Genomic DNA, 14,063 nt, shown 5'->3' with positions numbered 1-14,063 from the left:
TGGAGACACAACATGCCCTTGGTCAACCGCAAATCTTACCTCACTGCTTTCCTCCTTATTGGCCTTTTGGAGATTAGGCCACAGGCAAGAAACTTCATACATCCAGGTTCCTCTGTATTTGCTCCTTATTATATCATCTTCTTTCACTTAAAGAACAAAACAGACACAAAAATCTACTCAGGCCTTTTCAGAACATAGTTCCTCAGCAGGTTTGCAGTTGCGCCATTTGTGTCTTTGCATATATGTATATGTGAAAGTACACATATGCATATATGTACACATGTGAAGGACATATGTCAATGTTGGATAGCTTTTCTGTCACTTATTGCCTTGTTTATAAGACAGGTATTTGGTTACCCTTCTGTCCATTTGCTGGTTCCTGGGGTTGAACTGTTTTTTTTTTTTCATTATGCTTTTACCATTGTTGGGGCTATCGTTTATGGTTAGGTAACATTATGGTTAGGTAACATGGAATTATCTGCTGGAGGAAAAAATGGGCTTTCTCAGTGATGACCAGGCCTCTGCTAAAGAAGTTTATCACTAATATTTGTTGTTAAGGTTTTTATTTGTTGGAATTGGTTATAGAAAGTAAGAAATAAAGGACATAATAGAGATGAAGTGCAAGGAAGGACCAGATGACAGGTTGATTATGAGCTTTTGCTTTGTCTTTACCAGATTCAGAAGTATTGCCAAGTCTTACTTCAGAAAAGCAGACGGCGTCTTACTGCTGTATGATGTTACTTGTGAAAAAAGCTTTCTTAACGTACGAGAATGGGTGGATATGGTTGAGGTAAGAATTATAAGGAAGAAATAGAAATTATGCAGGGGAGTCATGGATTGTCTTAAGAAATACCATTGCTTTTTGTTTGTTTTTACTGCAGTAAACATGATTAGGAGTGACTGGTCTGTGCTGTAAGGAAGACTGACATTTTCCAGTGGCAATTGGCAACCTTGTCTCTTCCCAGGAGCATTTCTCAAGTTGAAGAAATTTCTGCAAGTAGATTCAGGAAACATATTTATTCTTTGCTAGATAAAATATAGGAACCCTGTGTAATGGATTGGAAACACGGGTAGCCAGAAAAGCAACTTTTACAAACATGAAAGTAGTTGGCCTGGATGTACAGTGTGGCAGAAATTTTAGAAACAGCTGAGACACCACTGGGAAAATAGTAGAGCTAAGATCGATCCAAAGTTAAGCTTATTCTAGTTGTGATGTGGGAGCATTTATATATACCAAGATGCCATGGAAATATGAATTGGCATTTTAACATGTAGCATGGATGAAATCTATTTCAAAGTGGCTATGTCGCCCCTTAAGGACCTTTCATATCATTTGGTTTTACAGCCAAAATCTGTAAAAGTACTAGGTTTACTGCCAGGTTTTACTAACAAGCATAAAAACAACAGAGTACTCTCTAGAAATTGTGAAATATAGGTAAATACAATTTTCCAAGTAAATAATATCATTTGTATTTTAAACATAATAAGTTACAGACATGACTGAAGTCTAGTGTTTTCTGATTTCAAGGGTGCCTGTGGATTAATGCTTGCTTCCTGACTACAGAAATTATGGAAAAGATGCTGTGCAATTGGAATAATTCTTTGATGAAGAAACATAAATATGCCTTGTTTAACCAAAACACCATATCTGAAATTTGCTATAAATGCAATTAAAATTATTTAAAATGATTTACATTTCTATAAAATTTTACTTGATAAAATTATCCATATATTACATTTATTTCTTTAACATCTGAAAAAATAAGAAAGAAACAAGCAATTTTTACATATTGTGAGAATACTGAAGCATAGAAAATATATGGCATTTGTTTGAGTTCATAATACTAGTATGGAGGAATGGAATGGAGTCATAACCTTTTGATCAATATTGGTCATTACTTTGGTAAAGTAGAATAGTTAGCTACAAATAAATAGTAGTTGCCTTGAAACTAAAGGAACCCAAAAGAGCTTGTCTCTGCAAGAGAGCCTTCTACTGTGTAATTGATCTCAGTGGGATATACACTGAGTCCTGTGCCAAACATCTTATCATTAATATTTGGGGCTTAGTCCTCCATTTTCATTCTTGTGTATGCTGAAGAAAATGCTCAGAAAATGGCAATTCAAAAGACAAGGGCTAAATGCTCAGAAAATGACAATTCAAAGGTCAAGGTCAGTCCATGAGGAAAATGTCCTTACATTAAGTGAGGCACTGCATATTCATATTACAAGTGAGCTCTTCAGCCACCGTTGCCACTTTCTCATGAGATCAGAAAAGGAAGAAAATTGTATTCAAGATGAATTCCTGGAGTTTTTACAGGAGAGAAAAGAGGTGTCACATTGCATTTGAATTTCACTATAGAAAAAGAATGGCCAGAAAGAGACTTTCTCATGGATTTTTCTAAGATGAGGCACTAAATTACACAGTCCCTACTAACTGACTTAAAAAGAGTGACTCCATTGCTAATTGCAGACATGGAGAAGACAGCAGGCTGAAGAAAATGGTATATCAGGAAGTCCAGATATTGCAGAAGAGTAAACTGGGTGGAGCCCAGGCCGGATGAGGCAATAGGACCAAAGGGCCATCACAGAAAAAGTAATGTTTAAGTCTGTACTGGAAGAGATGCTACACTCTATTTATAAGACTTTAGGAAATCATTTAGACACTCAGCTCCTTGGCTAGTGTGACTAATTACCTTTTTGTATTCATCATGTATCCTGAAGAGATCTCCAAAGAACATAGTTTATGAGCATCTGAATGTGTGGGACAGAAAGCATGGAGGAGGGCCATGTGCTCCGTGCTCCCCTTTAAATGCACTTTTATGCCTCAAGTCAAAGACAAATGTCAAATATAGTCTTTTCGTTATGTCTTGAACCTATATGAAGAACATACCAAAGTGAATGAGCATGCCATTTAAGCACTTCAAAGTTTATAACTTCCAAGTGTTTGGTGTGGGATGGCTGCTTATCCTATCTAGAGATGAGAAACGTGTGTTTCTGTTCTGTCATGATTATCACATCTTTTATTTACATCACAGTCTTACAAGGTGAAATATACCCTTACCACCAGACGTGCACTGCTTGCCATACTAGGCAAGTGTAGAAGTCTGTGCACACTGTTTGGCTGGTTTTGGAATCTATAACATAAGATTGATATTTAGGACTTGACATTTTCTTTTGTTGTAAACTAGAGTAGTGAGTGTAAGCTTTTCACCCAACTTTTATACTCAGATAGATGACGAATGATCTATACTTTGCACCTGGGATAAAGCAGTTGATGTAGAATGAACAATTTTTTAAGGAGAAGCTGTTACCTAGCATCCTGTGGATATTCCCACTGAATGGAATTCTGTGGTCATGGTCACTGGATTCTGTCATGATTGTAGTGCACTGTGCACTCTGTGTATAACTAGTCTCATATCCTGTACTTTTTTATTATCAAAGAGTAGAACATTACCTAAGTGGGACAATGCAGTCACTTTGGGTTCCAACCTTCAGCTTTGCATGTTCTTATTTCATTTCTCTGAATTTTAGTGTTCTCACTGGCAAAAAAGGAAGTAGGGTGACTGTGCTTCAAGGCATATTGACTTTCAAAAACTTTATCTTAAATGTAAGCAATTTAATTATTGCAAATAGTTGACATAGACAATAGCTGTGTATTCTGTCCTACAACTATAAACAATTATGAATACTAAATTGGCACCTTTAGAAAACTGGACAATGGCAGCTATTGTAGCATGGTCACAGCTCTATAGTTGGTTCAGTGTTTGATGTATGTCCACTTCTTTTCCTTCTTCAAAGGATGGAGCCCAGAGAAGTGTTCCTATCATGTTAATAGGAAACAAGGCTGATCTTCGTGATTCTGCTAGTGCAGAGAAACAAAAGTGTATCTCAGCGTACCTTGGAGAAAAACTGGCCATGGTAAGAGTGTGTGTGGGGGGCATGTCCAAAATGAAACAATATTATGATAGGTCATTGTTTTCAGAATTGGTGGCAGTCATTACCGTGTGGTTCATTGTGCTGAAGTGGTCCTTATCATGTGTTGTACCTCATCCTATATTGTACACTGTGCTGGAGACAGTCTTCATGTCTGCAGTTTATTGTTTTGGATACAAACCTTACTCCTGTATTCCTTACTGTGCCGGACACAATCTTCACCTCTTTGTCTTACGCTTTTTTAAAATAATTATCACCTCTAATAGTACGCTATACTACACACAGTCCTCATGTTGTTGACTGTTTAAGGGACAGTTCATTTCTGTTGACTTCACTGAGTTGAGAGAGTCATTCTTTCCTCAAGTTCCATGTGTTTGAGAAAGTAATTTCCCGCTGTGGAGTTCATTGTGTTTGGGATGTTTTTAATCCTGTGTTGGTACCAATTTTAGACATAGATCTTATCACTATGTAGTTCACTATATGGAGACATTTCTCACCCCTGTATATTGCACCTGTTGGAAACAGTCCTCACGCATGCTGTGTAGTTCACCATGGTAGACACAATTCACATTTCTGTGTAGGTGACTGTGATGTTGACCTTCTTCAACTTGTGTTGTTCTGTGTTGAAGACAATCTTCACCCCTGTTTATTTCAGTGTATTGATGCAGTCCTCATCCTGTATAGAGGACTGTGTTATAAACTATTCTCACACTATATTGAACTAGTCCTTACTTTTTATAACTGGCTGTTTTAGATATGGCCCTCATCCTATGTACTAATATACAGGAGTGGAAGACTGTCCAACACATTGTGTTGGACCCAATGTTTTACCCTTTTTCTTACACTTTGTTAGAGATGGTTTTCACATTGAGTAGTTTCCCGTGTTTCACATAGTCATTATATTGTGTGGTTGGCTGTTTCAGGGACAATTTATTCCTGTCTATTACTCCTTATACTTTGCTATGTTGTATTCCTCACCACTGTGTAATACACTGTGTAAAAGACAGTCTGAGCATGTGGTTGATAGTGTTGGACACTGTCTTCATCCTGTGTAGTTGGCTGTTTCTGGGACAGTCTTCTTTTTATTGGAGACAGTCCTCTTGCCTGCATAGTTTACTGCAGTGTAAGTCATAACTTCTGTGTCTGGCTGTGTTGGGAAGAGTCTTCACCATGTGTGGTTTTGCCTCTATTAGAAACAATCTTCACTCCCATGTGGTTTATTCTTCAGGAGGCAGGGTCATTCTTCCCCTTTGTATCATTTACTGTATTAGTATAGTAGTTACCCCTTTTTTCTAACTTGGGAACAGTGCACTTCTTGTTGGAGACAATCCTTTGTCTGTATAGTTTGTTCTCAGGAGCATAGCCTTTCATCTACTTAGATTACTCCTTTTCATCTCCAATACAATACTTATCTTTTTCATTCATATGCCAGGAGTTTTCCACTTAGCCTCTTTCAGACCTAGAATCTAGACCTGGCATCTCTTAGCACCAATCTGAGTTCTCAAGTTGCTCCCTCAAACATCTTTTGACTTTTGAAATCCTCAAGATTTACTTTACTTCTTCCTGTCATTTCTACCATATATAATCATCAAGTGTACTGTTTATACCACACATTTGTATTTGTGAATTGTATAGATTTTTTGTCAGTTTGGTTATGTAAACCTAGTGGAATCTTTTTTCTCTTGGTGCTACCTAGTAGCCATTGAATCCTTCCCTTAAACCATATGGTAATATTTAATCCTCACCCAAGGCTTATGCATCTGTAATTGTCCGTTATTAAAAGAATCTGTCTCTACCTTATTTTACAATGACATACAAGCATGACTGTTAGATTTTTTGGTAAGTACAAATAAGCAAACAAACAATGAAAAAGGAAAACAAACAAACAAAAAACTCTGAGGTATTATTACAGGAAGACCTGATGGATACTTTTCAGAAGTAGGAACAACTTAATGATTACCAAAGCATCCAAAACAAAAATAAAAGTTTGAATGAGACTGGCAATCTAGTTCTTAGGTAGAACAAGCATAGACATACTGAGATTAGTTGGAATTTAGGTAGCTGGAGAAATATAGGGAAGAGCCAGGTACCTGGGGATTTATGGGGTAAAGATGTGATGTAAGGTAAAACTGGGAGATTACCTCAAGTTGACATTAAGCAGGTTACGTTGGCTGTGGAAAAGCATTTGAACATTATCTCATAAAGGATGAGAGTCATTTAAAGTTTAGAAGCAGAGGAGCAATACAAGGAACTATGCAAGGGCAACCAATGGAGTTGTCTATGGACTAGAACATTTCACTTCTGCAACACAGGAGCTCTGTACTCTGATGGGGAAGCTGAGAGTAAGATGGAGGAAGCATTAGCCATTGGACCAGGCAAACATGCTCTTTTCCCTTCATGGAGACAAGGTCTTACTATCTAGTCTAGGCTATCTAGTACTTAGAACTGACCTGATACTGCAGACATCCTTTTGATAGAGGTATAATTCCTAGCTGGCTACCTTAAACTCTCATTTTTATCTGATTCAAATTCTTTGAAGACAAGATTCAGAACTATGTACTTGATTATTGAAATGCAATTTTGCATTTTTTAAAAAATATAATAGAAAAGACTTCTGATTAGGAACTCTTTCTAGTATTACTGTTTAGACTGGTTTGTTTTGTTTGCTAGTTTCAGGCAAGGTCTCATGTAACAGGCTGGATTTGAAAGTCTGCTTATACCTGTTTAGTGCTGATATTCCAGGAACACTCCATTACACCCGGACAATCAGATCTATTTTGTTGTTATTGTTGTTGTTTATAAGTACTGAGACTCTAATTTTACTTTTTGTAGTTATTACTCAGCATTCTCTCTATATATACTTGTTTTACAAGGCAGTGTTTCTCTTTGTAGTACTGACTGCCCTAGAATTCATTCCGTATACCAAGCTGGCCTCAAACTTTGAGATCAGTCTGCTTCTGCCTCCAAAGTGATGGGATTAAAGGTGTGTGCTACCATACTTGGCTAGGAAGAAATGTTTTTAATTCAGTAATTTAAACTTCAGGGAATCTAATCAAAGGCTTCGCTGAACTGTGTATGCTTCCTTTCTACAGACGTATGGGGCATTATTCTGTGAAACAAGTGCCAAAGACGGATCTAATGTTGTTGAAGCTGTTCTCCATCTTGCTCGGTAAAGTTCGCCTTGTGTTTAGAAAAATCAGATTTTTCACTTACCTAATGGATATGATGAATTTCTTCATTATAGCTTTCAGTTAAAATATCTGCTGTAGAACATAGTTCTGTCTTTCGTGGTAAGGAAAACACTACATGTATCTATTATAAAATCTAGTATAAATTCTTGTTCATTGTCGACATTGACTAGATATTTTTACTACTGAACAAAGGAGATGTAGCTGCAGTATTTTTGAACATTTTGTAAAATATCACCAGGAATGATAATAATTGACTTGTAGAATCATCTCCTGAAACCAAAATTTAAACACAACTAGCTATTATTAGCATATCTATTATAAAATTTTGCTAATCAAATGGGATATACAGAACAAAACAGGAAATTGCATATCATAACAGTTGGAATCACTGCCCGAATTGCTCAGTGTATAATTGTTAAAGGAAAGCAGTGGTGTGGAGAATAATTAACATTTTGCATGTGGATTATAACAAAACTTATCATTAGAAGACTTGCATAAAAACGTGCATGGCAGTTCTTCAAGTATTGCAAGACATAATAGTACTCTCTCCAAGATTTATATTTTCTGCTTGATGTGTTTTTTAGTTAGGTTTTTGTCAACTTGATACAAGCTGTTGCCATTTGTAAAGGGGGAGTCTCAACTTAGACAGTACTCCTACCACATTGGTGCATGGGAAAACTTCTAGGGCATTTTCTTTATTAACAATTGATTTGGTACCACTCTGCATGCTACCACCCCTAGACATTTGATTATCTTTCTGTGTGGTACTGGATTATATAAGAAAACAAGCTGAGAAAGGCATGAGGAAAAAACCATTAAGCAACATTTCTTCATGGTATCTGCTTCAGTTTCTGCCTCCAGATCACTCTCCTGTCCTCCGTGATGGTCTGTGGTGTGGAACTGTAAGCTCAAGTAAAGTCATTCCTCCCCAGGTTCCTTCTGACCATGCTGACTTGTCACAGTGATAGTAATTCTAACTAAGATAGAAATTTGTACAAAAAAGTTAACTATTGATACCACCTTTACATGGGTTCTGGGGATCAAACTTAAGTTCTCAGGCTGGTATGGAAGGTGCTGTACTCTTCTTCACTTATCTCACTAGTTCTCAAGTCCATTCTTAAATGGAAGCCTATTTAACTCTGGAGTCATCCACATATCTCTTCTTCACTGTAGACATCTCTAATCTGTACAATGAGAAAGAGGACTGAATATTTAATATTTTTAGAGAATTTTATACTTGAATACTGTTTTTATCTTATTTTTATGATTCCCTCTCTCTGCTCCCACTCCTCCATTGTCTTCCTGACTCCCTTTCAAATTCACGTCTTTAGTTTTTCTACACACACACACACACACACACACACACACACACCTTACTACTGAGCCCTTTTAATGTTGATTATATGCAGATATATTTGGGATCGACCACTTGGGGTTGGATAACCTATCATGGAGCTCGTCCCATCTCTAATGAAGTGCTATAGGCAATCGTGGCTTCTGAAAGAGGGATCTCTCAGTTCTTTTAGGGGGCTGTCTTAGTTAAGTTTCTATTGCTGTGAAAAGCCACCATGATAAAGGCAACTTGTTGAAGGAAGATTTTTAGGGTACTTACGGTTCTTGAGGCTTAAGAGTTCATTACCATCATCACAGCAGGGATGTTTGGCAGTAGAAAGGCATAGTGGCTGGAGATAGAAACAGAGTTGAGCGTTATTGTGTCAAATCTTAAACAGAAATCAGAGAGCAAACATGAATGGCACCCAGGTTTTGAAACCTCAAAGTCTGCTAAGAGTGACATCCTCCAGTAAGGTCACACCTCTTAAACCTACCTAAGCAGCACTACCATCTGAAGATCAAGTGTTCACATGCTTGAGAATGTGGGTGACATTTAATTTAAACAACCACAATTCAACCAATTCCAATGCCAGCATCTTCTAGAAGCACCTTGGTTCCTATAAGACACTAGCCAGATGGTTTAAGTAGAAACCCATGACCCTGAAATTATTTATCTAGATATCTATAGCTCCCTCTGAGTTTTGTAGTTAACAACTTGTAATTTGGCATAGATGAGACGTTTGTTTAATGGTGGAGTTATCAAGGCTTTGTATTGTGAACTGTGTTAATCTCCTTTTCCTGTAATTAATCTCCACAGGTAAGTAAGCATATATCTCATTTTTGTTGTAATTCCTTTCTCCCTCCTCACAGGGAAGTAAAGAAAAGGACAGAGGATGATGACAGCAAATCCATTACGAGTCTAGTTGGATCCACTTCCAGAAAGTCACTGCAGATGAAGAACTGTTGCAATGGCTAAATCTCAGCTATCTTCAGTTCATAAAGTGCTTGTTTCCAAAATACTGATCGTGGGACCCTAGTTCTCAATGGAGTGGTGCATTATACAACACCGGCGGATGAAGAATTTCAACCTGCCAAATTGAGCCATGCTTGTCTGTCCTCAGGAACCTCAAGCTTTCTTTGTTCTATCTCAGTGAGCTACTTGGGTTGTCTGACCCCAATAGATCACTAAGAGGAAATGCGTTAATGATTTTAATATAATATGGTAAAATAAAATTACATTTTCAGATCAAAACTATTGAGAACCCACTGATAAAATTACTTCATAAGAAAATTGACTTTGTAGTTAACCCGTGACAGTGTTTGCTTAAAAATTTGGATGCAAGAGCTTAATACTTTGTTTTATAGAATTCAGTGTTTAATACAAAGAACAAGGGAACTGGCAGGCTGTTATATATTATTGCTTTAAACCATGGATGCCATCAGATAGCATGAATATTTTTCATTTGGCCTAGCTTTGCTGTTATCTAGTCTTATAATACTGGCTATGCCCAGGCCATATGAGACCTCTTCTGCTCTGTAAAATAAGGAAGTTAGTCACCAGTGTATCTTGGATTCTCTAGTATTTTAAGAAGCAGGAAGGACACAGTGGTTCACAGTTACTAAGGACCCTGTGAAGTATGCCTTTTGATATAGAGGTATTGGGTTTTCAAATTTCTGAAGAAAGAATTTATTTGAGAAATTGGAAATATTTTAGATGTCAATGTAAATAAAAATACTTTGTGAAAAAAGAAAGAATGTTTAAAAAATGTATGTAATAAATATACAATATCAAGAGTACTTGTGAAGTCTGAGGCTTAAATTGTATGTGAAAATTTTAGTGAAGATATTTATAACACATACTACCTAAAGAAAAATGCTTCAAAAATGTATTTCACCTACTGACTACCAGAGGCTAAGAGTAGTTGGCACTAATGGCCAAAGGACATGTGCCTTCTTAGGAGGATGACCACAGTCTTCTAAAATTAGATTAGTAGTAGTAGCATAAATTGGAATATGCTAGAAAATCACTAAACTTTGTATTTGGAAAGGATAAGTTTTATGAATCTGAATATGTTTCATAGACAAATACAGTGGAGTAACAACATTTTACTAAATGATTATATTGTTGCTAACTTGCATTGTCCTGTAATTTAGAACTTTATCTGTAGCATAATGGCAGTTCCTAAGCTCCTATCTTCAAGCATTTCCTTTCTCTTTAATGAATATTGGGAGATTGTTATTAGGCATGATGTTTTGGAAAGTACCATATTGAAAAGAGAATTACATTTAAATGTTAGTCAGTCCTTTGAATAATGTGACTTCTGACTGCTTATCACCCAGGGCATGGTTAGTCTTGCTTTTCATCTGGAACTTTGAATACCTCCCACTCCTTCTGACCAAAATATCTTTCAGAGGTAAAGGCCTTTCTATCTGATCCAGGATGGGCAAGCAAAAATAGCATTACTAGTAGTCAGAACCAGTTAGATAATTCTTAATGAGTGATATTTTGGTTCATACAGGTCTAGAATTTGAATATCTTACCCAGAACATAAATATTACTGGTTACTTATGTGAATTGTATTATGTATGTTCAAACATTCCTTTTTGATGAACTAAAAAAATTCACTGGGCTAGCAATGTGTCTCAGGAAGTAAAAGTACTTGTTGCCCAAGCTTGCCAACTCAAAATTTGTGCCTGAACTCAAAGTGGAAGGGGAGAATGAATTCCTGAAATTGGTTTCTGACATTTACAAATGTCTGCCATAGTGGCCAAATGATACATGTGCACGCATAGAGCAAAAATTATTATTTTTAAATAACATTCCATTTTGGCAAACACTTTTGTGCTTTTGATTTTTGTTATCAAACTTTAAATACTTTCAGCTTTATTTCTTTTTCCTAATGGGGAATTGATTAGGTACCATTATACACAAAAGCCACATCGTTTGAATCTTCAGTAACTACATACAAATGGCTATTTTATGTTTGGAATCCCAGTTAACAGGTTACATTTCTGACAAAAAATAATAGTTGGCGAGAAATTGATACAGACGTCAGGTGAGAGTAGTGAGTATTTATGTAACATTATTTTTGTTATTTTGTAACATAGATGTTTGCCTTAGAGAGTGGAGTTCTAGACAAGGGCGAATCTTATATATTAATAGATGGTACATGTGTGCCACTGGCTAAACACACTCTGGTAGCATGCATGTTACCATGTTCTCTTCATTCTCATGTTATTTACCTCATATGTGTTTTTTTTCTTCCATACTTTGCAAAAAGAGAGAGAGAGATTGTTAATGCAGAAGTTCTGTGTGGGGTTTTGCCTCTAGTTGTAGATCCAGAACATCTATGTTGACTAGAAAGTTGTCTAGGTAACGTGAACAAGTCAACATCTTCAGTGATCTGAATTTAAAATATTCAAAGTAGAGGTTTCTATCTCTTCTTAACAAACTTGTTTAAGGAAAAGAAATGCAAAACTCTTTTTAGGTGACTTTCTGGGAGACTGTATTTTGATTTCTCGAAAGTGTTCCCCAGTTTAAAGTATATTTAAGGGCAAAATAATGCTTTCAATTTAAGCTTACTTTAATGTATTCACACATTTTTTCAAGTATCTTATTTTGCATCCATTTTTTCCTTAGACAACTTTTAAAACCACAATGATGCTATATCCACATTTAAATGCACTTTATCATACTAGATAATATTTTAATCTCATTATGGAAAATAATGTTGGAAAAGTAGGTATTTTTTCGTTGTTACCTTCTAGGCCTATTCATTTTCATAATTTGTTTTTCTACTTGCTGCTTTATACAATATTGTATAACATTTGATTATTTAATACTAAGTGTAATTTGAATAAATGCAGACTGTCCTCCCTCTTCTAAAGATAAAGTTGAGGTTAAGGGAAAGGATTTATTTTCATATTTATATAGAGATTAGCCTCAGAATATTAGTCTTTTAGGTTTTTGCTGTATATACATGTTAGAAGTAATGTATGTATATGGCAGGTAAGCAACTGAGAAATGAGTCACTGTTATATGATTTTAATGTATGTGGTTTACATTTTTCATAGTTGGAGTTGTGTTTTATTTAAACTGTTTATATGTTTTCAAACCACCAATAATGATACCACAAAGTATAATTGCATACCTATGCAAATATCTAAGGAGTTATAAAAGTCATGTCTTGTAAATGTAATAAAGTGTGCTTATTTTGGTCCTTGAACAGTTTCCTGAGCTTTTTATGGGTATTCTGAAGTGGATGATTCTGCAGTGTCTGTAGGAGACAGTACTTCTTCTTTTTTGGACATACCATTCCTACAGTGGAAGAAATAAAATGAATAAATGTGTGGCAGTTGGTAGCTAGTAGAGGGCAACAAGGAGGTCACCGAGGACACTAGAAGACCAATTAGACTTTTGTAATAGCATTACTGGATGAGATATATCTATTCTCTTATTTAAAAAAATAAATAAATTTGAAAATTTCATAGCTTTACACTGTATTTTCAGTTCTAGTCCACCTCTCTTTCCTCTGATCCCCCCCCCCCATGTCCTCTGCACTTTGTGGCCACTTTCATGGACTCTTTTACTTTATTTTTACACATATACTCTTCTGCTGACTTTGTGCAGTGTTTCTTGTCTGTATACACATTTTTAGGGATGAACAATGCTTAATAAGACTGAACCTCCCACTTCCAGGGGTTATTGTCTATAAATTTTAATCTGTGGTTGGGGCCTTGTCATCCTACTATCAGTACACAGAAACAATTGTGTCTGATAAATGAAGAATACACTGATAATGTTGTGGGACAACTCCCAAAGCTGATGTAGAGAGGTAGCATGTTATCACACAAGAGAATTGCAGTTAGAGACAGTCAGCTATTCAAAAGGCAATATTCCTCATCGGTTGTGCCACATGAGTTTCCTCCAACAGATATATGTATTCCTGGATGGTTGGCCTTCTAAATAGCAGCTCTAATCTACTGCATCATTGTGTGGACTCCATCAATGTTTACGTTTTGTGTCCTGGTTTTCATCTATGTAACTAAGCCTGGAGGTGGGATATAGTGCACATGGGCCACATTCTGATTGACTGTGCAAATTAGGCTAGTGTACCAGATATGTGACTAAGGCCAAACCTGGGATTTGGAAAAAATGCAGGCAGGGTAGTACTCCACAGTACTCAATGGGCTAGACCAGTGCACATTTGTATAACCATGGGTAAACTTAGAGTTTACAAATGTCACATGGAAGCTAGGGTTGGATGGACTTAATTGTCTCTACTAGAATACAGAAAAAAAATGGGAAAGACCATGGAGGTTAAGAATGAGGCAAAAGAAGTTCATAAAACCAGGGTAGTTTATAGTGTGTATAAACCCAGCTATGTCGAAGGACTGGTGAGGGTTCAGAAGGGCTAACATCCAAGTGTACCAGGCTTTTTCTTTTGGGCCACATGACAAAGATCTTGTGCTACTTATAAATTCTCAGCCTACTGCAGGCTTCTATCTGGCTAGCTCTTTTAACTTAAATTAGGTTGTTTCTCTTTATCTACCTTTTGCCTCAGGGATTTTTATCTTTTCTTTCCTTCTGTCTATTTTACTTTCACT

General features: G+C 36.4%; 1 protein-coding gene across 1 annotated transcript in view; it reads left to right on the top strand.

Annotated features, from left to right (window-relative positions):
- The window catches only part of Rasef (RAS and EF-hand domain containing), a 56,572-nt gene extending 43,890 nt beyond the window's left edge, over positions 1-12,682 (top strand). The window contains exons 14-17 of the mRNA XM_075945990.1: positions 676-790; positions 3,799-3,918; positions 7,026-7,102; positions 9,327-12,682. Coding sequence (XP_075802105.1) covers positions 676-790; positions 3,799-3,918; positions 7,026-7,102; positions 9,327-9,432 — 418 coding nt within the window. The 3' untranslated portion in view covers positions 9,433-12,682. The remainder of the gene's footprint in view (positions 1-675; positions 791-3,798; positions 3,919-7,025; positions 7,103-9,326) is intronic.
- The last annotated feature ends 1,381 nt before the right edge of the window (positions 12,683-14,063 follow it).

Source organism: Microtus pennsylvanicus, chromosome 13 (assembly GCF_037038515.1).
Source record: "Microtus pennsylvanicus isolate mMicPen1 chromosome 13, mMicPen1.hap1, whole genome shotgun sequence".
NCBI lineage: Eukaryota > Metazoa > Chordata > Mammalia > Rodentia > Cricetidae > Microtus > Microtus pennsylvanicus.
This window is presented reverse-complemented; position numbering and strand designations above follow the sequence as displayed.